This window comes from Cervus canadensis, chromosome 6 (genome assembly GCF_019320065.1).
Source record: "Cervus canadensis isolate Bull #8, Minnesota chromosome 6, ASM1932006v1, whole genome shotgun sequence".
Classification (NCBI taxonomy): domain Eukaryota; kingdom Metazoa; phylum Chordata; class Mammalia; order Artiodactyla; family Cervidae; genus Cervus; species Cervus canadensis.
The window spans coordinates 18185567-18210214 of record NC_057391.1 but is presented as its reverse complement, the minus strand read 5'-3'; the positions used below and the strand labels follow the sequence as shown (position 1 = coordinate 18210214).

The 24648-nt window shown below is 42.5% G+C and overlaps 2 protein-coding genes and 1 long non-coding RNA gene across 9 annotated transcripts in view; 2 read left to right on the top strand and 1 right to left on the bottom strand.

Annotated features, from left to right (window-relative positions):
- The window catches only part of ADPGK (ADP dependent glucokinase), a 31036-nt gene extending 27460 nt beyond the window's left edge, over nt 1-3576 (top strand). Inside the window, exon 7 of one of the 2 annotated variants that reach the window (XM_043471013.1) lies at nt 1979-3576. In XM_043471013.1, coding sequence (XP_043326948.1) covers nt 1979-2530 — 552 coding nt within the window. In that variant the 3' untranslated portion in view covers nt 2531-3576. Of the gene's footprint in view, nt 1-1975 lie in introns of both variants that reach the window. The other variant, XM_043471012.1, reaches the window with a different exon arrangement.
- Nucleotides 3577-12126: 8550 nt separating this feature from the next.
- The window catches only part of BBS4 (Bardet-Biedl syndrome 4), a 50004-nt gene continuing 37482 nt past the window's right edge, over nt 12127-24648 (bottom strand). For all 6 annotated transcript variants that reach the window (XM_043471006.1, XM_043471009.1, XM_043471008.1 and 3 more), the window contains 10 exons: nt 23492-23545; nt 21619-21746; nt 18756-18810; nt 17770-17838; nt 16710-16862; nt 16443-16614; nt 14852-14921; nt 14404-14545; nt 13688-13889; nt 12127-13031 (listed from right to left, as the gene is read on the bottom strand). In XM_043471006.1, coding sequence (XP_043326941.1) covers nt 12916-13031; nt 13688-13889; nt 14404-14545; nt 14852-14921; nt 16443-16614; nt 16710-16862; nt 17770-17838; nt 18756-18810; nt 21619-21746; nt 23492-23545 — 1161 coding nt within the window. In that variant the 3' untranslated portion in view covers nt 12127-12915. The remainder of the gene's footprint in view (nt 13032-13687; nt 13890-14403; nt 14546-14851; nt 14922-16442; nt 16615-16709; nt 16863-17769; nt 17839-18755; nt 18811-21618; nt 21747-23491; nt 23546-24648) is intronic.
- On the top strand, nt 12762-17085 carry LOC122443131. Its single transcript, XR_006269933.1, has 2 exons — nt 12762-12876; nt 16408-17085. It is a non-coding gene; the product is annotated as an uncharacterized LOC122443131 (long non-coding RNA).

Sequence of the window (24648 nt, the reverse complement as noted above, 5' to 3'; positions counted from 1 at the left end):
GCCTTTTGCAGTGGAACCCAAAGGAGAAAACCAAAAACCCAACCCCAGTGCTTTCAGCTGAACTTCAGGAAGCTCAGAGAAAGGAAGTCTGGGGGACGCTACACTCCCTCGTCGTCAGGCCCCCAGGTGTTCAGCCTTTGGACAGTAACAATGATCAGATAAGTCCAAGAGTGGGATGTTTGAGAGCACAGATTTTGAAAACCAGGATTGGAATGCCAGCTTTGCCTGCCACTCTCTAGCTCTGTGAACTTAGGCAGGTTAGTTAACCTCTTGTTTTTTAACATCTTTCATGGGTAACATATGGTTCAGAATTCACAAAATATTAAAAGATGCACAATGAAATCTCCCTCCTGCCCTTGTACCCACTGTTAGTAACCTCCTTAAGAGTTTTGTCTCATCCCTCCAGAGTCATTGTGTGCATATGTAAGCAAATAGGGAATACAGCCTTATTATTTCATCCCTCTTTATCCCAACAGATAGCACGGCACACTGCATAGACTGTTGTACACTTTGCTTTTTTCCACTGGATGCATTTTGGAGATGTTTTCTCTGTCATCAGCCTCCCCACCGCCACGTGGGTAGAAGCAGCAGTGGTGCACACAGGGTCTTTAGTGCCAGCCAGAGCCGAGTGTTGGGCTCACTGCCCTTTTCTGCTCCTACAGTGAATAACCTTTTACATGAGTTTAACTTGACCCATGACCAGGTACACGTGGATGATACGTTCTCAGAAGTTGAACTGCTAGATTGGGGCATAAAAAGCATTTGTCAGTTTGATCCTGCAAAGCTGGCATCCATGAGCACAGCACAGGTTTACTTCTACTAGAATTCTTTACAGTGCTCTTTTCCTCATATCTTTGCCGCTGAAACATGATTTTTAAATGTGCTTTCTTACCCGTCTGACATGTGAAATGTGCTTAGGGCAGTTTTAGGCTCACAGCAGAAGTGAGCAGGATGTAGGTTCCCACATAGCTCTTGCACCCCCCGCCCCCAGCCACAGCCTCCCCCGTCCGCAGATGGGACATTTGTCACAGTCAGTGAACCAACACTAAGTCGTCATCATGTAGAGTCCATAGTTTACATCAGGGTTCACGCCTGGTGCTTTTCAGTATGATTTTTATTCATGTATTTCTCTTCTTGAGGTTATTTTTTCACTTCTTTAAAAAGCCATGTTTGTTTCATTTTCTGCATTGCTATCTACCTAACCTTTCTAAGCCTCTGTCCCCTTATCTGTAAGGTGGAGGCAACCCCTCCTTCCTTCAGAGTGTTACAGCAAGAAGTGAGTGAAATAGAGCCGTTAGCTTGGCATCTGACATAGACCATGCGGCAAATGGAAGTGCTGTTACATTAGCACCCCTGGTTTTTATATAAACACACACAGGGCTCCTCTCTCTGCAAAGACACTCACTTTCTGCAGGTCCCTGCTCTGAGAAAGGAAGTGCTAAGACAGACAGAGAGTGAGGTGGACATCATGGTTCCCCTCAAGGTAGAAGACCTGGCTCCTGTTCGGTGCCGTTTCCCACAGTGTTGTTATCGCGTAACGGTCTTCCTAACCCACACCTGCTCAAAAAACTTAGATCTGACACGGGGCACTCTCCTCGCAACCCTGGCCGAGGGGTGGGCTCTTCTCCACTGTGCGTGTGTAACACCTGCTGGTGTTCGGGAGCTGAGTCAGGCCCCGTCAGTGGTGAGAGGCTCTGCTGCCCGTGCCAGAGCAGAGGCTGGGCACACTGCTTTGTCCTCAGCGTGTACCCGGAGGCTGGCTCTAATACAGCATCACTGCGCCTTCCCCGTGACTGCGCTTGATACTGCGAGTGGGGATAGAGGTGTGAGAGCCAGGACAGTGACCTTGGTCCGTCACTTGGTGACCTCAGGGGCAGGGAAGTCCTCTGGCCCTGCCTTCCATCACTGGCCACGTCCTAGGAGAGTTAGGAGCTAGGTGTCCATCAGAAAGAGACCCCCATTTTGTTTCTGTTAGCAGGTCTTTCCTGCCGTGACTTCCCTGGGGCTGAATGAACAGGAGCTGTTATTTCTCAGCCAGTCGGCATCTGGACCTCACTCTTCTCTTTCTTCCTGGAATGGTGTTCCTGACGTGGGCGTGGTCAGCGACATCCTCTTTTGGATCTTGAAGGAACATGGGAAAAGTGAAAGCAGAGCCTCAGACCTCAGCAGGATCCATTTCCACACGCTGGCCTACCACATCCTGGCGACTGTGGATGGACACTGGGCCAACCAGCTGGCAGCCGTGGCTGCAGGAGCCCGCGTGGCTGGGACACAGGCCTGTGCGACAGAAACCATAGACACCCGCCGAGTGTCTCTGAAGGCACCCCACGAGTTCATGACCTCCCGTTTGGAGGCCGGCTCCAAGGTTGTGTTAAACCCAAGTGAGCCAGTGGTCGCATGGCACAGGGAGGGCGTGTCCTTCCACTTCACACCCGTGTTAGTGTGTAAAGATCCTGTTCGAACTGTGGGCCTTGGAGATGCCATCTCAGCCGAAGGACTCTTCTATTCAGAAGTACACCCTCACTTGTAGGAAGGTCGTTGGGGTCATTTTTCTGATGAAGGAAAACTAGCCAACCTAAAAATGACAGGAATTCAGTGGTCTGGGAAATAGGATTGAGAGTGTCAAAAACCATTTCTGTTGATCGAACTGAAAGACAGCCAAAGAAACAACAGCAGATTAAACTGTACCAGATACATTCCAGCCTTTTGACAATTACACAGAAACATTTCAGGTTTTAATCGCAATTCAGCTATCTACTAACAAGACTGGATTTTTGTTCTCGTTTATTTTTATGTTGTGTGTTGCAGGGGTAAAAACTTGATTCTCCAACCCCCTTTTCAGCTATTTTAGGCCAGACTCCTTTGCCCATAAGAGCATGTCGGTTGGAGAAAGCACTCCCTTCTTGCCCACCTCAGATGTGCATGCTCACTCACCCGTCCTCCCCGTCTCTGAAAGCCCAGTGTGAGTTCTTGCATCCTCTCAGCTCAGTGCCCATGACAGGATCATAATTTCCATTCACTGTTATAATGACAATATTCAGTGAGTACGCCTTCTCAGTTTTCTGCTCCCAAATTAAGACAGAGCCACAGGTAAGGACAAAATAGCCCTCCTGTGCTTCAGAGACACAGCAGAGGCTGGGTGCCTCATGGAGCCCTTGAGGGAGCGAGTCACTCTGCAGTTAGGGGCCTGGCTGTCCTGCAGGGTGGCGCTGTGAGCTGAAGGGCTGCACCTTCCTGCCCTGGCTCCTTAACTGTAGACTGGCTGGTCAGAGGCTGCTGTGCCTGGGCCCACCCTCACTGCCCAGCTCTGGACATGCTTTCTATAGCAGAAGACTGATCTGTGTTCATTCTGATCCTTGAAGGAATTTTACTTTTACAACTGGAATCTGCTTCTGGGTGTATAACAGATCATGTATGTTTTACATTGATACATCACATCTGTTAAAGAGTTCGACCTCCCAAGAGCCCCAGGATCATAAATAAATTTGTCATATTATGTATTTATTTTTATAAATCAAGGAGACTTCAGCGTGCTTTTAAATATATTAAAAACAACTTACATTTCAGAAATCCTAAGTCTGTCTGTGATTAATTGCATTTCTACCATGATTCTGGAGCCAGATAAAATGTAAATCATTTCGATCTTGACTTGTGACTTACACGTTCCTCTGCTGTTGAGGTGTTTGATTATCTTGTCTTCCCCATCACATTGAGTCGGAGCTATAGGTCTGTCCTTTGGTTTAAAGTGACATGATACTAGTTGCAAGCAGTCAAGCCAATATGACCCAGTAATTTGAAAATGTGTGTGAAGAGCCTTCTCGATTTGTTCAGAGAGCAGTGGGGACACGGGTCAACTGGTGGCAGGCCTTCTTGGGTCAGGGGTAATCATTCACGCTGGGCTCACAGCAGCAGCTTCTGGAATCTCAAAGCCACCTCACGTTCTCAATTTTTGACCTTCCTGCCTGGTTTGGCTGAGAAGGAACAGCTTGATTACTCCTTTGAAGACAACTTAAGGCTAGAGAACTATGCAGGCTGAAATTCAAAGCCAAGTAGTTTATTAAGGAAATCTCTGGCTGCTACCTCATCAGTCTGCCTCAAAGCACAATTAAAAATAATTCAACAATCTTCTGTTTTTATTAGAAAAGCTTCAGTGAGAAGAAATTTCTGTTTTCCCAGGAAAAGTCAGAATAACTCATCATCTGTGTTCTAACCCTAAGCGGCAATGCTCTCTGTGTGACCTTTTTCCTACAGGCAGCCCTCGTCCTTAAGTACACTCTCAACAAGTTCTCCAGTTCTCACTGGTGATGTCAAGGAAGATGATCAGGAGGTGTGGACAGCGGCGTTTTTCAAAAGGTGGGTTTTGAACTATTAATCATCACTAAATCAACTTGGTTATAAAGTATCAAAATGCATCATACATTATAAGAAAATTAAGTATTGTTTATAAAACTATATCCTTGAGTGTGTGTATGTAGGTATGAATGTACATGCATCCCTCTGTGAACGTCCCACCTTTCTACAAGCACATTAAGCTTTGGGGGGGAAGACTAACTGGGCTCTGTCACCGAGGATGGACAGATGATGCAGAAGTGAGTTGGAAGGACTGGAGAAACTGAAGAGATGGAGCTGCTAGCCCCATGGCTTTGATCTGTATTTTACAAAGGTTTCCATGTATGATTTTGTATGAAGAAGAATAGTTTGAAAATCCCCTGGACTAGAAAGGATGCCTGGTGAAAAAAAGATCCTTCCTAAAAAAACTTCTAACACTCACTCTTGCATTCCCTTAAAACTGATTTAGTGTTCAGGGAAAAGCTGCAGCACACAGAACACTGTTAGGAGACATAAAAATTCAACCGAAAATCAGTAATATTTACTGTGCAGATTCAGTTTCCATGCTCTTACTCTGTCAAGTTTGAGTGGGGTAATTATTCATCAGCAGAAGAAATCTGAATTCTCCGCAGGGCTTGAGATGGCAAGTGTCATGTGATGTTGGTGCCCTTGCTGAGCCTCATCTTTCCTCATCTGTAAAGACCTGTAATGGTCCTTACCCTCATAGTGTTTTTAATTAAAAAGGAATGCCAAGCAAAATATTAGCACAGTATGTGGCACGTATTTAAAAGTTGGGTAACTGTCAGTTACAACAGAACAGGCCATTTCCTGGGTCTCCTTAGAAATAATTGAAAATCACTGAAACACTACCACAGTGATCATTTCACATTTTTTGATCTTTTTTTAGGTAAAGATTTTCATTCAAACAATGAAACTGTAGAAATTTCAAGTCCACATGGTAAGTTTTGGGAAATCTATATACGTATCTAACCTGAGTGCCTGTCCAGATACAGAACGTTTCCATCACCCACATAGATCCGTCAGGCCACTTCCAGGTTAGCCTCAGCCCTGACCCCCGAAGCACACATCATAATCTTTTTCACCATAAATTGTTTTGTCTGTTCTGGAACTTCTTAGAAATGGAAACACAATATTTAGTCCTTTTGTATAAGGCTCTCTTTTTTTTTTTTTAATGCTTCCTGACTTTGATTTTTTAACTTTTATTGAAGAGTTGATTTACAATGTTGTGTTAGTTCCAGGTGTGTTCTACGTGTATAAATATGTAGTTTTTGGGTTTTTTTACATTCTCTTCCATTATAGGTTATTACAAGATACTGAGTATAGTAACCTGGGCCGTATAGTAGGTCCTTGTTGGTGATTTATTTTATATATAGTAGTATATATATTTTAATCCCAAACTCCCTATTTTATCTTCCCCCCTTTCCCTTTGGTAACCATAATTTTGTTTTCTATGTCTGTGAGTCTCTGTTTTGTAAGTAAGTTCATTTGCATCATTTTTTAGATTGCACAGTAAGCAACCTATTTGTCTTCCTCCATCTGGCTTATTACTTCACTCAGTATATTACTCTAGGTCCATTCATGTTGCTTCCAATGGTGTTATTTCATTCTTTTTATGGCTGAGTAATATTCCTCTGTGTATATGTGTGTGTGTGTACATCTTCTATATCCATTCATCTGTGGATGGACATTGAGGTTGCTTCCATGTCCTGGCTATTTTAAATAGCACTGCAGTGAACACTGGGGTGCATGTATCTTTCTTTTCAAATTATATTTTTCTCCGGATATATGTTCAGGAGTGGCATTGCAGGATCGTATGGTAAGGAATATCCATCAGTTAAGTTCAGTCACTCAGTTGTGTCCAACTCTTTGCAACCCCATGGACTGCAGCACGCCAGGCCTCCCTGTCCATCACCAACTCCCGGAGTTGACTCAGACTTAGTCCATTGAGTTGGTGGTGCCATCCAACCACCTCATCCTCTCTTGTCCCTTTCTCCTCTTGCCTTCAATCTTTCCCAGCATCAGGGTCTTTTCAGATGAGTCAGTTCTTCACGTCAGGTGACCAAAGTATTGGAGTTTCAGCTTCAGCATCAGTCCTTCCAATGAATATTCAGGACTAATCTCCTTTAGGATGGACTGATTGGATCTCCTTGCAGTCCAACAGGCTCTCAAGACTCTCCGCCAACACCACAGTTCAAAAGCATCAATTCTTCAGTGCTCAGCTTTCTTTACAGTCCGACTGTCACATCCATACATGACTACAGGAAAAACCATAGCCTTGACTACACGGACCTTTGTCGGCAAAGTAATGTCTCTATTTTTTAATATACTGTCTCGGTTGGTCATAGCTTTCCTTCCAAGAAGCAGGCATCTTAATTTCATGGCTGCAGTCACCATCTGCAGTGATTTAGGAGCCCAAAAAATTAAAGTCTGCCACTGATTCCACTGTTTCCCCATCTATTTGCCATGAAGTGATGGGACCGGATGCCATGATCTTAGTTTTCTGAATGTTGAGCTTTAAGCCAACTTTTTCATTCTCCTCTTTCACTTCCGTCAAGAGGCTCTTTCATTCTTCTTCGCTTTCTGCCATAAGGGTGGTGTCATCTGCATATCTGAGGTTATTGATAATTCTCCTGTCTGTCTTGATTCCAGCTTGTGCTTCATCCATCCTGGCATTTCTCATGATGTACTCTGCATATATGTTAAATAATTAGGGCAACAATATACAGCCTTGACATACTCCTTTCCAGATCTGGAACCAGTCTGTTGTTCCATGTCCAGTTCCAACTGTTGCTTCCTGACCTGCATACAGATTCCTCAGGAGGCAGGTTGGGTGGTCTGGTATTCCCATCTCTTCAAGAATTTTCGTTTGTTGTGATTCATACAGCCAAAGGCTTTGGGATAGTCAATAAAGCAGAAGTAGATGTTTTTCTGGAACTCTCTTGCTTTTTCGATGATCCAGTGGATGTTGGCAATTTGATCTCTGGTTCCTCTGCCTTTTCTAAATCTAGCTTGAACATCTGGAAGTTCATGGTTCACATATTGTTGAAGCCTGGCTTGGAGAATTTTGAGCATTACTTTGCTAGCCTGTGAGACGAGTGCAATCGTGCAGTAGTCTGAGCATTCTTTGGCATTGCCTTTCTTTGGGATTGGAATGAAAACAACTTTTCCAGTCCTGTGGCCACTACTGAGTTTTCCAAGTTTGCTGTTATACTGAGTGTAGCACTTTCACAGCATCATCTTGTAGGATTTGAAATAGCTCAACTGGAATTCCATCACCTCCATTAGCTTTGTGCGTAGTGATGCTCCCTAAGGCCCACTTGACTTCGCATTCCAGGATGTCTGGCTCTAGGTGAGTGATCATACCATCGTGATTATCTGGGTCTTGAAGATCTTTTTTGTACAGTTCTTCTGTGTATTCTTGCCACCTCTTCTTAATATCTTCTGCTTCTGTTAGGTCCATACTGTTTCTGTCCTTTATTGTGCCCACCTTTGCATGAAATGTTCCCTTGGTATTTCTAATTTTCTTGAAGGGATCTCTAGTCTTTCCCATTCTGTTGTTTTCCTCATTTCTTTGCATTGATCACTGAGGAAGGCTTTCTTATCTCTCCTTGCTGTTCTCTGGAACCTGCATTCAAATAGGTATATCTTTCCTTTTCTCTTGTAGCTTTTGCTTCTCTTCTTTTCACAGCAAGACGGTAAGAGGGGTGAAATCGTGTTTAGAATCAAACCCCATACCTGCCAGAGGCTCAGGGAGCTCAAACAAACCTTGTGTGCACCAGGACCCAGAGACCCCCCAGAGACTGAGACAGAGCTGTGTCTGAGTGTCCCCTGCAGAGGTACGAGTCAGCAGTGGACTGCTGCAGGGGCTCTGGATGCAGCAGACCTGGGTATGGCACAAGGTGGGGTTCCCCACCACAGAGCCACCAGAACTTAGGACTGGGGAAACAGACTCCTGGAGGGCACAAACAGAACGTTGTCTGCACCAGGATCCAGGAGAAAGGAGCAGTGACCCCACAAGAGACTGACCCAGACTTGCCCATGAGTGTCCGTCTCTGGTGGAGGCGTGGGTCAGTGGTGGCCTGCTGTAAGATTGGGGGCAGTGAGTGTAGCAGTCTGTGCATGGGACCTTTTGAAGGAGGTTGCCATTATCTTCATTACCTCCACCATAGTTTGGCCCCAGGTAAATAACAGGGAGGGAACATAGCCCCACCCATCAACAGAAAATTGGGTTAAAGATTTACTGAGCATGGCCCCGCCCATCAGAACAACACCCACTTTCCCCTCAGTCTCTCCCATCAGGAAGCGTCCATAAGCCTCTTATCCTTCTCCATCAGAGGGCAGACAGACTGAAAACCACAATCATAGAAAACTAACCAATCTGATCACATGGACCACAGCCTTGTCTAACTCAATGAAACTGTAAGCCATGCCATGTAGGGCCACCCAAGATGGACAGGTCATGGTGGAGAGTTCTGACAAAATGTGGTCCCCTGGAGGAGGGGAATGGCAAACCACTGCAGTATTCTTGCCTTGAGAACCCCGTGAACAGCATGAAAAGGAACCTCCATACAGGTCTCCATAGTGGCTCCACCAATTTGCATTCCCACCAACAGTGTAGAAGGGTTCCTTTTTCTCCACATCCTTACCAGCATTTGTTATTTGTAGACTTTTTGACATTATACCATTCTGACTGGTGTGAGTTGATACCTCATTTTAGTTTTGATTTGCATTTCTCTTAATTAGTGATGTTGAGAGTCTTTTCATGTGCCTTTTGGCCATCTGTTCATCTTCTTTGGAGAAATGTCCATTTAGGTCTTCTGCCTATTTTTTAATTTTTTTTTTAATACCGAGCTGTTGGTATATTCCGGAAATTAATCCCTATTGGTCACATTGTCTGCAAATACTTCTCCCATTCTTTGTCTTTTTATGGTTTCCCTTGCTGTGCAAAAGCCATGAAGTTTAATTAGGGCTCATTTATTTTTATTTCCATTACTTTAGAGACAGATCCAAAAAGGTCTTGCTGCAATTTATGTCAGAGTGTTCTGCTTATGTTTTCCTCTAGAAATTTTATAGTATTCAGTCTTATATATAGGTCTTTAGTCCATTTTGAGTTTTATTTTTGTATAACCATGTTAGAGAAAGTTTTCACCCTTTCACATGTAGCTGTCCAGTTTTCTCTGCACCATTTGAAGAGACTTCTGTCTCCACTGTTTATTCTTGCTTCCTCTGTTGATTAATTGGCCATAAGTGCATGGGTTTATTTCTTTGCTTTCTATCCTATTCCATTGATCTAGATTTGTTTTTTTGCCAGTACCATACAATTTTAATTACCATAGCTGTATAAAGCTCTTCTCATTCAGCATGTTTTTGAGATTATGTTGTATGTAGTTTGTTGCTTTTTATAACTAAATAGTATTGTGAATACAGTGTTTCCATTTGGAGCTTTTATGAATGTTATCAAGTCTGTGTGGACATTTTTCTTCCTCTTGGGTAAAAATCATTTTTACTTTTGAGTAAAAATTCTCCTCCATTGGAGAATTGCTGAGATGGATATAATATCATGGGATGGGTAGAGACCTTTCTCCAAAGTGGATGGACCATTTTACACTCCCACCAGTGATCGATGACAATTGTTTGCTTCTTGTTCTTGCCAACATTTGGAGTTGTGTTTAATTTTAGCCATTTTGATGTGCACCTGACGTGTCCCTAGTGGTACTTCATTGTGGTTTTACTTTGCATTTCCCTGATGATAAACAGTGGGCACGTTTTCACGTGCTTACTGGCCATTCATGTGTGACCGGTATAATATGGCCATGTATCTTTGTGAGGTATCCAAATTTTTTACCTACCTTTTTTTTTCAGTTGGGTTGTGTATATTGTTGTTTGGGTTATTCTTGGGTTGGCCACATCCTACAGGAAAACTCGAACTTTTACACCAACCCAATAGTTTTCATCACTGAGTTGTAGTTTTTTTAAAATATTTTCTGGATACAAGTCCTTTGTCAGATGTATTTTGTGAATCTATTCTTCTAGAATATATTCTCAATCTGTAGATTTTTGTTTTCTTCATGGCATAATGGAAAGTTCTCCCTGTCTTCTAAAAATTTTTGTAAGATTGGATTTAATAGAATCCACTGGTGAAATCTGAGCCAGGAGTTTGCTTTAAAGGGTAGCTTTTGATTTATAGATTCAATTTCTTTGATAGGCCTCAAGGCTTTACATTTCATCTTGTTTCAGTTTTGGTCTGTTCCATCCAAGTTGCCAGTTTTATTGTCATAAAATTCCTTCTAACATTCCTTTCTCTTTTTAATGTCTTATAGTCTCTTTATAATGCTATCCCTTTTTCCATTCTTGATATTGGTAATTTGTCTCTTTTTTATCAGTTTAGCTAGGGATTTGTCAACTTTCTGCCATATGCATTTTTTTGTAAAACTTTTGCCTTTTTAGATTTTTCTTTAATAATTCCTGAAATGTGGGGTTTATTTTGCTGTTTTTAGCTTAAGGTAGAAACCTTTACCAACAATCATTTGCTACAATAGAAACATTTACAGCTGTAAGTTTCCTTTTAAGCATAGTTCCTAGCTGAACCCTGCAAATTTTGTTTTCATTATTCAAACTATTTTCTAGTTTCTCTTTGATTTCTTCCTTATGAGTTATTCCAAGCATATGTTTAATTTCCAAATATGCTGTTTTCTGTAATAGATATCTTCCTTTTAATTTCTAATATAATTACACTGTGTATTGAGAACATATTCTGTAAATTTCAGTCTATTGACTTTTGAGACTTATGGTCCAGCATTTGGTCTGTCTTGCTAAATGTACTGTGTGTACTTGCAAAGAATGTATTTTCTGTAGTTACTGCTTGTGGTGTTTAATTAGGTCAAGCTGGCCAATATATTCTTTTACACTTTTTGTCTATCAAATGCTAAAAGAAAAATTGCTAACATATGCAAGTATATAGATTTAATTCTGTCAACTTTTACTTAATGTATTGTGAAGTATCATTAGGTACATACATGTTTATGATTGTTTTTCTACTGAACTTTTTATCATTATGAAATGCCCCTATTTCTGGTAACACCCCTGACTTTGAGCTCTACTTTGCCTAACATTAATATAGTAGGAGGTTTTTTATCATTCTCTGGCTTTTTAACTGTTTAGCCCAGTTACATTTTTAAGTCTAGTTACATTTTATTGATATGACTGGATTTATAGTTTGCCATTTGTTTTCTCTTTGTTCCATTTTTTCCCCTTCTCTACTGTCTTTTGAGCTATGCTTCTTTCAAATGGCTGCTCTAAAGATTGTAATATATACAGCGTTAACTTTTTACAAACTATTTAAAATTAGTAAAATATGAAAATCTTTACAGTTATATATATAATGTCATAATCTGTACCTGGAACAGTTACGTACTTTATATTTACCTACTGGTTACTGTTTGTTGTCTGTGGGAGGACTGGTCCATTGTGAGCCACTTAACTATCAGTCAGTGGTGATTTTTTTCCTTAAGAACAAAATAATCATTGTAATCACACACTCCAGAATTCTACTTTGTTTTGTATTAACATTATTCAGTAAGAAGGGCACTCTTCCCATTGCTAGTTCTTTCTTGCCTCTAATCTGAGCCATCTAAAACCATGTCTATATTTGTGATTGTGTATGTAGCCTCATTTTTCTAATTGTGATGACATGAGTAACAACCATACTAGAAATCAGAATAGCTCCTTTCTTAACAGAGAAACTAGAAATCCAGAAGCCCCAAGACTCGGCAGATATAAGATTCTTCCAGAAACATTTTATTGTGATCCCTTATACAACTTTTCCCAAAGGGATGATACATAATCTTTATTCTGAAAAGGATATATAATGTATTGCTAGCATCTGGTCAGTGCTATCACTGAATGTCTTAACTGAGGAGGTTTTAAGAAGCTCCTCCTTTTTTTTTCCCCAGTCCTTGGTGCTGATACCAGACCAGCCCTTTATCTCTTTTCATACTGACATGATCTGGCTCTGCACTCTAACCTCACTCAAGAACAAGCTATAGGGGCTTTTTCTGGATTCTTCTGGGCAAGTGCAGCTAAATACTCAATAGACTGGGCCACAATTTAAAGAGCTTTTTTTTTTTTTCCATCTTCTAATTTCTACTATTAGAACTGGATTATTAATTCAAGATTTGTGTTTGCCTTGGTGGCCAATATACCTACCACACAGCCCAAGGATCACCTCAGCTAAGCCAAGGCTTTGTCATGCCAGCAGAGGTCTGTCTCGGACTTTTCTTCCACAAAGGGCTCAGTCAGCGGGAGGTAAATCCTTTCCACAGCAAACAGTGTCACGTGCCCTGCTGGCTCTTGGCACCACATACAGAGCCAAAGCCTTGCTCTCAGTTCTTAAGAGAACTCATCTGGGCCATCTCCTCTTTCCTAGCTCATGGGGCAGCCAGGGACTGTGAAGGCTTCAGCATCCTGGTGATCATCATCACACGTTCTTGTATGTGCTGCCTGTGTCATGGGACCTTTCCTAATCCGGTAGGTCCTCGCCAAAGAAAGCCCAGCTCCAGGGCCATCCTACACCTGCTTTTCTCTGGTTTGTGCTGATGCTTCCGTGGGTTGTGCTTCCACAGTGGGCTCTGGCTCCAGAGGAAGGGATGGTGGCTTTGTGAGCTGGGATGTTCCTCCAGCACCTAGTAACAAAACAAACAGCTTGAATTCTCAGTGCCCTGGTTCCAGAAGAAATCAAAATGCAGTTATGATTTTTCTTCTCGAAGCTTATTTTCTGGGATTAGTAGGACTGTGGCATATCTGTGCAGCTGTGAAGGAAGACCGTAACTGGATAAAGTCAGTCAGGTGGGCCTTCAGTGACCTTATTAAAAGAAATCATTCATTACCTGTGCCATGCTGACTTGTGATAAGGCAGTGAAAATTAAACTGAGACTCCATAACAAAGGGTACCATAATGGATCTCTAAACCTGCAGATCGTGAACACCCAGTGTCTTGACCATCCACCTAAGCCTGCCAATAGCTGGGAACTTTTACACAAATGGCCTTAAGAAAACAGGTAAATCCATGGCTGATTCATGTCAATGTATGGCAAAAACCACTACAATACTGTAAAGTAATTAGCCTCCAACTAATAAAATTGGGGGAAAAAAGAAAAAAAAATTAAAAAAAGAAAACAAGTGACAGTTTGGACACCCTTGGGCTTTCTTCCCCCTTCTAGGCAGCACTACACTGGACATGTTATGAGTCTGAAAAGCACAAGCCTCACTCAGAGCTGTAATCTCTGCAGGCACACGTGGCTGTTCCCATAGGTCTCCACAGCAGTGTGTAGCTTCCTACCTGAGGGCAGCTTCCCGTATGTGGCTGCTGAAGACATTGCCTGTCCTAGAGCTTGATTAGAGCCCAGAGGCTGCTGGAAACAGGCGGCTTTACTGGTTGAAGCAGTCTGGTGCTTTGATTTGGGATCTTTAACTGGTTTAGTCCAGACCAGTGCCTCCCCGACCTGTAGAGCAGCTCCCAGCTTCTGGGCTACCTCCACCATCTTGTGTCCATGTGGGAAGGAAGAAAAAAAAAGTCACAGGTATGACAAGCAGAGACAAGCCTCATCCTAGGCCTTTAGCAGGCAAGCGAGGTTAGATGACAGTGTCTGCTACCGTTTGAGGGAGAACGTACTGATTGCAAAGAAATGATTCTTAAACAGCAGAGAACACACTGCCTTAAGTGGATGGCATGGAAATTCTTTAAGTTCGGTGCATTAATGGACTAAATTCCTGCCTTTTCTGTGTGAGAAGTGGGAGGAAGCTACAAAGAGACACAGATCTCAACTCAAATGAGTTGTATTACCAATAATAGATACAACTCAGTAAGCTTAAATTTCCTCTTACTATTTTCTTTCAGTAAAGTTTTTTCTCAAGCTGGCCCTTAATTGAAGAATTCATGCTGCTTGGAACATCAAAGCCAAAACAGGCATAAACATACATTATATCTAGATTATTTGGGCTTGATTTAAAAGTCTCCTGACAGCTTGCTTAATGACTCCTGGATTTAAGACTTACCTCCGGATCGAATTCCAGAGAGCTACTATACTTGAGTAGGTTGACTTTCTTCTCCATCTCCTGATACTGGGCCAGGGCACCCCTCTTCTCGCCCTGGTTATACAGCAGCACAGCATAGTTCAGGTTCACTAAAGGGTTACACCTGCACAGACGGACAGGGACTCTGTGAAGCTGGGGCTTTGCAACAAATCCTTATCATTATACAGAAACAAAACTAGTTTAATAGATCTCCATGCCACAGCAAGGTCTCTCAGAGCCAGGGCCAGGTCCCACTGAAGCACTGAGTGCTTGTGCTCAGGAACCATGTCCTTCCACACAGACCTGCTGTGCACAGAGGCATGTGGAGAGCAAGCACCTGGGCTGACTCGGGCAGCACCGGGGCCCTGGCGCCACCTCATGGCTTTGCGGAGTCTAGCCCCCTGACACCATCCTCAGCAGGGCAGCTTACTTATCAAGGCGGACTGCTTCTTCATAGGCTCTCTTGGCATTCTCTGTATCCTCCAGATTGGTCAGAGCCACTGCAACAGAGAGAGTGAATGCTATGGCTGAAGAGCCTAGCATGAAAACACAGGAAATGTTACACATGTAACTCTTACTGCACCTTCTCAGCTCCTAGCACCACCATCTACTCAAGTCACTCAGCTTGGATTCCTAGTGTCATCTTCAACAGTCCCCTCTCCAGTTAATCCATTGCCAGGTTCCATGAATTCCCTTTTTTAGTTTCTTTGGTGACACTGCCTTGGCTTTAGTCATGTCAGGTTTTCCATTCTGTTCCCCGGGGACGCCGTCCACCTGCCTCCATCTACTTGCCACAGTGTTGCCAGGATCTCGCTAACAGATCTGACCACCTCACTGTCCTACTCAAGAATCCTCACTGTTCTCCACCACTTATAACTATGATCTTTAAACTTTTTTTTTTAAAGCAACAGAACACTCTCTCTTTTTTAATCAGTATTTTCTGGAAGCTTGATCTATAAACCAGACAGTAACAGAGCTGCTCTGGAAGCCATGCCCACTCCACTTCCCCCACAACCATTCATCTACTTCCTCCAGACACTAGAGGAGATCCAGGAATACAGTTGGGAAACACAACCTCTGCACTCACAGCCCTCCACACTGACCCCAGACCACCTCTCCTGACTTACCTCCCACTATGCTCTATCTACCACACTATTACCACTACCTGCCGGGTGCAGCCTGCAGTTTCACAGCTGCATGCCTTTCCTCAGGGGCTTCTCAGCCATTCTGTGCCACTGAACTGCAGTTTATTTTTCAAAACTCAGTGTGAAGACCATCTCTACTCTGTTATAGAATTGCTGCTTATGCCCTATAGTGATTTACTTACAACCCTGTATCCCTTTATGACTGGGCTATCTTTGTATTCAGACAGCCCCCAAATAATCACCACTCGATCTACTTATATAGAACCCCACAGTAATGACAAAAAAAAAACCCCTGAAGACTGTCAGTGAGAACATGGAAACTGCTCTTAAACATGTAGTAAATTTTGTGTAAGGAGAAATATTCCCCCAGAAAGAATCGTCAGTAGTTTTGTATTACACTAACAACAATAAAAGACTAATTATGTAATGACAGCAAAACCAAGTTAACATTCACTGATTTTCTAATCATGTAATCCTCTCATCAACCATATGAGATACAGCTATTAACAGTAAGTACTAAAGTCAGGATCTTAACACCTGATGATACCTAAAGCCCACGATCTTAACACTTGTTGATAACTAAGAACATGGTTGGACTCAATATATGAACTGTCAAGCCAAAGGAATACCACTGTTAAAAGATGAACCACATATGAACCTTATTTAACCTGCCGGCCTCTGAGTGAGAAGCAACCAGGTGCTCTGTCATCTTTCTGTTTCATATTTCTTCAGACTCTACGAGTGTCATCCAGACACCTATGGGATCTGCAAGGGAATGGCTTCTATGGGATATTTAACTACTGGCCTGCCATGATTCTAATTCAGTTCTCCCTCATTACAGACTGCAGAGGGCTGCTCCACAGAAATGTCTCTTACCAGCCAAAAGCATGTAGAGCTCCCCCATTTTCGGCTGGAAGTTGATGGCTGCGCTGAGGAAATGGAAAGCGGATGCGTACTGCTGCATAGTCAAGTGGACAAGGCCCAAATTATAGAGAATCTTCCACTCTAAAGGTGCCAGGTAGTTGGCTCGTTTCAGGCAGCTGATGGCCTGGAAGAGTGAGGGGGCACTTGGTGAGGGGCTGGGGCAAGCTCAGCAGACCCAGTAACTATGAACACAAACCAGGAAGAGGAGGAGACACTCACTGCCACATATTTCTTCTTGCCAAAGAAGCACATTGCAATGTTATTCCAGAGTGGAGGGCTTTCTGTAACACCACATGCTGCAACTTTGTATTTGGTGAGGGCAACATCAAAGTCCCCGTGGGTCTGCATCATGCTGCCTGCTGCCAAGATGGCCTGAAAACATGGAAAGTTCATAATTTAGTCATTCTCAAAAGGCTGTCAGAGTGAAGTAGCCTTCCTGAGTCTAGACACTCAGTAGGCCCATCAACACTGATGGGATTGAAAAACATCTTCCAGGGACCTATACATCCACTGGAACAAACGCTCAAGAGGAACACTCTCACGCCCCACACTGTGGCTCTTTGCTGTAATAAAGAAAAGTCTCTGACTTTACCTAGCTCTTTTGTTTCCTACTTGTAGCCAGGGAAGTTACTACCTTAGAGTATCAGGGCCCTTTAAGTAAAAACCACCTTTAACCCTGCCGCCCCTGCTTGGTACACACCAAGTGCTCTAGACGACTCAAGTGCACCTGTCGCTGGCCTCTGAAGATGCAGCTCCTTCTGCCACAGGACAGATGGTGAGTCAGCTTTAGGCTTCCTCAGTCCAACTTTCCATGTCTCTCAGTCAGGCTAATATGACTTCCAAGAAAGGACTGAGTCTGTACCCTTAACAACAAGCATGTTTTGCTGCATCTCCCTCAATGACTTATCCACACAATGATCTTCTCATCCCCAAAGTCATAACTGGACAAGAGTTGTAGTCTCCGGTTCATGAGGAATCTGAAGGTTATTTCAGCATGTGGAGGCTCTAATTTCCTAAGTAACACATACAACTTCACCACCACTGCAGTTCTGCTGTCTGTATAAATTACAGGCCCATTATGACAAATGTGCTCTTTTAGAAGATAAGAAGCAGAGCACTGACAATTTATAATATTTTCAAATAAGAACCACATTTACTTAATACTTTTCTAAGAAAAAAGTACTTTCTTGGCTATTTGAAATGCATTCTAGGGCCAGATCACCTCTAGGAGCAGTGGGACCACCTGTGTGTGAAGGCTCTGGGGTATTGATAGCAATACCTTGTGGTTGGTAGGGTCATAAGTCAGTGTGTTTCCAAGATGTTCAAATGCCTTCTGGTAAATGCCGAGCTTGGAAAAAAGCAAACCAGAGAATTACATCGGGGGAGATGGCATTAGGGAGATTGGCCAACCACAGCCTCAACAAATACACCCTGACTTTTCTGGGCTCTTCTGACAAAAGCTACAGATACCAAATTCTTAGAAAACTAAGGGCCCCACATTTCTTTTCCCTCCTACTTCACTGACTTGTCCCCTAATAAGGTCAAAGTAGCTCTCTGCCAGGAACCATCTCTGCCAGGAACCATCTCTGCCATACTGGTGTGGTCACAGACTAAGGACTCCTGGCAGGAAACAGGCTGGTGAGCCTCCTCTCCCCTGGGGCCAACCTCCCAAGCCAAAGCCCAGGAAGGCCCAGGGTTAAGCTCCTTAGAGAAAAAGGAAACAAGGACACCACAGAGGCAGAGCTGGAGGCAGGATTTTTATTCTAGACAATGCTTTGCCTTCTCTAACCCTAACCTGGCTGGGAAGAAGGAACAATAGAAATGGCCTTTGCCCCAAAGCCCTAATACCACCACAGTACTTCGACCACAAAACGCCAGTCTCCCTGACCATAAGTTGTTTCTCATATATGTTCTTTCTTTGGTTGGGTAAGACTAGGCTCAAACAGGTGTATTTGCTTCTGATTTGCATGCTGAAAATTAAGTTCATTCCTTTAGCAGACAAAGGGTATCAAGTACAGAGTAAAATTTATGTGCTTCTTATGACCTTTAGTAAATTGTGTTAAAGTAAAAAGGCAGGAAACACAACACAAATCCAACAGTGTTTTTTCCTTTTTTGGCTGTGTGGCTTGCAGGATCCTAGTTCCCTGACTACGGATTGAACCTGTGTCCCTGCAGTAAAAGCAAGGACTCCTAACCACTGGACCACTAGGGGAGTCCCCAAAAGCACTTCTAACATCAACGCATGGATAAGCAAAGTCCTCTTACCTGTAGGTAGAGTAATCCTAAAGTTGTAAGAAGTTCTGTATTTTCTGGTGAGAACCTACAACACAAGAGATGCTCAGAGGGAAACAAGATGTATATGAGCAATACTGAGATACACGTAGTAACTGCACCTCCCACTCCCCGTAAGAACTCTCAAAGGGATTTGGGAATTTCCTTCAAGAGTACGTCAACCCGGCTATAGGGAGGACTGCTCAACAAGACAGAAATGGGACTTAGAACCCAGACTCCTTTCTCAGGACCTTTTCTTACAGCCAAAGTCCTCAGAACCTATGGAATATTTTGTGCCACTGTCTTAATTACACTAATAGAATTCAAGAATAATGCCCTATAAACCAAGTCAGTCTAGAACACACACGATTTTAGCTACTTCCCTCTTGTGAGATTTTTTGTTGTTTTCACTGTATTCACAATGCCAGCCAGCGTAATTATTTCCTGGGTAATTTAGGATCCCAAGGCCCCTGATACCCTGCTCTCCACATTAAACAAAAAAGTCACACTAAACAGACAAACTAAAAAAGAAAGACATATACCAGCTCTAGGAAAGAACTGGCCATTGGCTTTGTGAAGTTTAACACTGGCTTAAGTAAAAGACTGTCTGCCTTTCCAATCCCTCACTGGCATCTGTCTTTGTCACAAAACAAAAGCAACACTGAGCTGAGATGATCTAACTACAGGATCGTTAGACAGCTTCAACAGCGAAAATGGCAAAAGGTGAAGAACATCTCCTGCTTCTAAGGAATGAGGTAGGGTGCAGGTTACTATAGGGAGACCAGAGTCACAGGGGCAAAGCCCCTGCCCGGGGAGGCCTGAGCTGGCCAGATAGAGCTTACTCAGTTCAACTAAGTATTTGCTCTTCATTTTCTGCCATAAATTCCCATTCTGATCACCTTCCTCTCCTCAACCAAGTAGGTAATTTCTATGATTCTAGTGGCACCCTTCCCCCTACCAAAACATGACTACTCTCTCTGAAGCTGTGGGCCATAAACAATGGTTTCTATCATCTCAGTAAGGCTTCAAATGCTCAGCTGTCCTCCAAATTCTCATTTGAGGATTTTAGTGACTTAAATCCTTAGCCAGACACCATAAGAATGTGTCAGTTCAGTCACTCAGTCGTGTCCGACTCTACGACCCCATGAATCGCAGCACGCCAGGTCTCCCTGTCCATCACAAACTCCAGGAGTTTACTCAAACTCATGCCCATCGAGTCGGTGATGCCATCCAGCCATCTCATCCTCTGTCGTCCCCTTCTCCTCCTGCCCCCAATCGCTCCCAGCATCAGGGTCTTTTCCAACAAGTCAACTCTTCACATGAAGTGGCCAAAGTATTGGAGTTTCAGCTTCAACATCAGTCCTTCCAATGAACACCCAGGGCTGATCTCCTTTACGATGGACTGGTCGGATCTCCTTGCAGCCCAAGGGACTCTCAAGAGGCTTCTCCAACACCATAGTTCAAAAGCATCAATTTTTCGGCACTCAGCTTTCTTCACAGTCCAACTGTCACATCCATACATGACCACTGGAAAAACCATAGCCTTGACTAGACGGACCTTTGTTGGCAAAGTAACGTCTCTGCTTTTTAATATGCTATCTAGGTTGGTCATAACTTTCCTTCCAAGGAGTAAGCATCTTTTAATTTCATGGCTGCAGTCACCATCTGCAGTGATTCTGGAACCCAAAAAATTAAAGTCTGACACTGTTTCCACTGTCTCCCCATCTACTTCCCATGAGGTGATGGGACCGGATGCCATGATCTTAGTTTTCTGAATGTTAAGCTTTAAGCCAACTTTTTCACTCTCCTCTTTCATTTTCATCAAGAGGCTTTTTAGTTCCTCTTCACTTTCTGCCATAAGGGTGGTGTCATCTGCATATCTGAGGTTATTGATATTTCTCCTGGCAATCTTGATTCCAGCTTGTGCTTCTTCTAGCCCAGCGTTTCTCATGATGTACTCTGCATAGAAGTTAAATAAGCAGGGTGACAATATACAGCCTTGACGTACTCCTTTTCCTATTTGGAACCAGTCTGTTTTTCCATGGAAGAATGTGTAAGCTAATGTAATTAATGTGAGTTAAGCTCAAACAGCCAATTTCTTGAATGCAGGGGTCAGGGGTCAAGACTTCCACTCAGCACCACAAAGATTCAACATATGGCCTACCTACTTGTCCCTGTAAAAGTAGCCTCTTGATGACAGAAGTCTTTCTTGCAGCCTAACAAATCAAAGGATTTTTTATGTCTTTTTAGATATAAAATATGAAAAAAATTCCAGAAGCAATGTTGTTGTGACTAATGTAACTAGAGAAGTTACTATCATGGTAGAAGACAAGAGTAATTTCACTTAATCCAAAGTCTAAGTTTAGTCCAAAGTCTTGTTATCGGGAATAACAGACTTTGTTGCCTTGAACCAGAGGACGCATTCTATCAAGTGACCAAACAAATGAGACAAAGGCATTTTGTTACAGCTATCCCACTTAAACCAGACAAGATCTAGGCAGAAAAGATTTCCTAGAAAGGAGAAACAATACCATACTGGAAATGCCAGTCAGTTCCATTATCAACAGGGGCTAGGCAACAACCTATGGAATGATGGCTTAACATGGGAGGAACCTGGATCCCTGACTGACCTTGTGGAGCAGAGAGCTACCCAGGACCATCCACACTGACAGGTGAAAAAGAAACAAGTCATCCTTATTTAAGCCACTGGGAGCTCTAAACTTTAGCTTAACACTTACTCTAACTCACAGAACTCATAATGTGTAACCAGTCACACATGTCCTCTCTCAGGCATGATCACGTCTGCTCCCATTTTTGTTTTAGTTTCTCATTGCTCTAAAGGAACCAACACACTTACTCCACTGCTTTCTTGTAGATTTCGATGGCCTTGTCCAAGTCTCCCTTCAGCAAGAAGATCTTGCCCAGCATTATGTAAGTCAGATCATGTCTGTTAAGATGTAGGGCATTGAGCAACTGGTCTTGTGCCTAACAAGATTGACAGAGTACAGAGAACCAAATCACAACCAGGAAAGGACAATGACTGTACGGCTAATGTAAAGAAAGAGCTCCTGCTGTACTCAAGTAGGAACATCACACTTCAGCAAATGTCCCATCGCCCAAAAAACTAAAACATACCCAAACTGTGCTCTCGTAGGACAGCTGGAAACATGAAATGTCTGCCTCTAGTGCCACTTGGGGGGCTTGTACAAGAGGATTAACCTTTTTGAGTGTTTTCTGCTTTTTGATATCCATTCCATGACTCATATTCCATATGTCAAGGAAGGATATCATGGTACATAGAGAGTACTGCCCCAAACTTGACCCCAGCTGCACCACTGACCAACTGCACACCCTTCTCCATGGGGGACCTCATTTTCCTCACCAATATTTGGATAAATGAATGAATGAATACTCATTTATTCATTCAGTAGGTATCATCGAGTGCCTATTGCTCTAGGTACTAGTATACCAAAGCTAACAGAGAAAACTCCTTGCTCTGTTAGAGCTTATCTTGTAGATGATGATAAAGGCTGTTTAGTCCTTCACTGATTCAACAAGTGTTTATATAAATGCCAGCTACTGTATTTGCTTAGCCTGTTAGCTTTACAGTAAAATCTAAATATAATTTTCCTCCTCAGTTCAGGTCTGACCAAAAACCAAAGCCAGCTCTCTCTTGGCTCAGAATAATCCCATGAATAGATATGTACTTGCTTAAAATTTCTCTGAAGAGAAAAACCTCCTGACCAAGTATATAACACTGAAGAGTCAGATCTGCCCAGAAAACCTAATCGACTAAATATCGACTAAATATGTAGATTGTATTTGCACAGATACAGGTATTTTTTTATATATCTCAGAAGAGCAAAAGTTATTCTCACACCTCAAATGCTGATGTACAGTTGTTTTGTTTTTTTTTTAACCCTGAGGGATTGATTAGATTGTTTCAGTTTATGAACTGGTACATATTAAATATTATCAAATGAGTATCAACTAATTCAGGTTCTCAGTCCTGTCAGCACTGGAGAAAAGAGAATAAAACTTCAGTCACTAAGTGGGAGCATTATGAAGGAAACTGACCAACCCCACTGTCATTAACTTTTAGAGTTCTCAATAATTTGGTCTACCCCTCAATTAAGATATATACATTTTTTCCCCTTTATCTGAGTATCAGAGTAAGCTCAAAAGTTTTATCTGATCATAAGAGTCTTGGGCACTACAGCCTAATCACAATGAAATATAACAATCTCACGTGGAAAATAACCTTAAAAACGGAAACTCTCACGTCAAACTACTTTAGATTAAAAATTCATTTCCAATGACCTGAAAACTGAAATATAAGATAGCTCACTTGGCCATAATTACACTTTTAAGACTTATAGATCCACTTTTTTATATTTAAATTTTATTAAACATTTGTGTTTCTATTCTGGAAAATTAAACTAAGGTGTGGAAAATAAGAGAGGAAGAAAGAAATGAGATTCCCATTTCCTCTGTTTCTAGAATTTGTCACTTTCTTGTTAAAAGCAGGGGGGAAAAATCAGATGAAATGTGACAAATGAGAATAAAAATGGGAGTAAACGTATATGGAACTTTCATTTTTTACTTCTAAAAGTCTCTGCAAGCAGTAGGAATAATACAAAATGATCCATGGGACCTGTGTAAAAAGTGTACCCTCAGTGAAATCCCCAGACAACTGCTCAACCACCACCACCACCATTTCTACAGATTACCTTGTCGAACTGTTTCAGATAAATGTAGCAAACTCCTAGGTTATGACAGATTTCCTACACACAAAAGAAAAGAAAACAAGTGTAAATTCCACAGTAATTTTAGAGTGTGATCAGGCATCTAGAGATTATTGTTGCTTGACAATATTTAAGCTTGAAAATATGCACTATGGTTAGTTTTTTACTTGAATCTTATTCAGATTATAAGAGATAAAAGCAGAATAAACTGGTGATCTTCCTGGGCCTATGTAGTACCTTTGGGTGCATACCCAGCCCATTCCTGTACCTTTTTTTCTCTTAGAGCTGCTCACAGAACAAACCCTTTGTGCCCTCTTCTCAGAAGAAACTACCACAGTTCCTTCTCCAGCTCTAAGGAGGGGTGTGGGTGTGGGTGTCAGACTTCTTCTCATAGGAATCTAGGAATTCACGCACTAGGTGATATGGACTTGGAGGCTGACAGTGCCATCTGGAGGCCACTACGATGGAGTACAGATATGTGAAAAGTGAAAGTGTTAGTCGCTCAGTCCTGTATGACTCTTTGTGACCCCACAGACAGTAGCCCACCAGGCTCCTCTGTTCAGGGGATTCTTCAGGCAAGAATACTAGAGTAGGTAGCCATTCCCTTCTCCAGGGGAACTTCCCTACCCAAGGATCAAATCCAGGTTTCCTGCATGGTCCTGTGCTGCAGGCTTCTGCAGACTGGCTCCAATTACAGATATGTAATTGGATATGTAATTGGGGCTTATCTGCAGAAGTCTGCAGCACAGGTCAGCAAACTACGACCAAGGGGACAAATCCAACCTCTGCCCCTTTTTGTAAATAAAGTTGTATTAGAACACAGTCACAACCACTTGTTATGTATCCTCTATGGTTCTTTCATAGAACTTCAGAGTTAAGTAACTGCAACAAAGACTGTATAAAGCTGCAAAGCTTAAAATATATACTAACCTGACCTTCACCATCCCCCCCCAAAAAAGCCAACCTCTGATCTACAGAAAGAAAAAAACAGCAGAAATGCAGAGAAGCTAACTTGGTTGCTGACAGCTTTCCAGTTCTAGTTCACTGCAAGACCAATCTGTATTTCCTGACCTTGTGTTCTATATAATCTCTTTAACTCCATTATATTAAATCTTTTTTTATTTAATGCAGCTTTAAAGAAA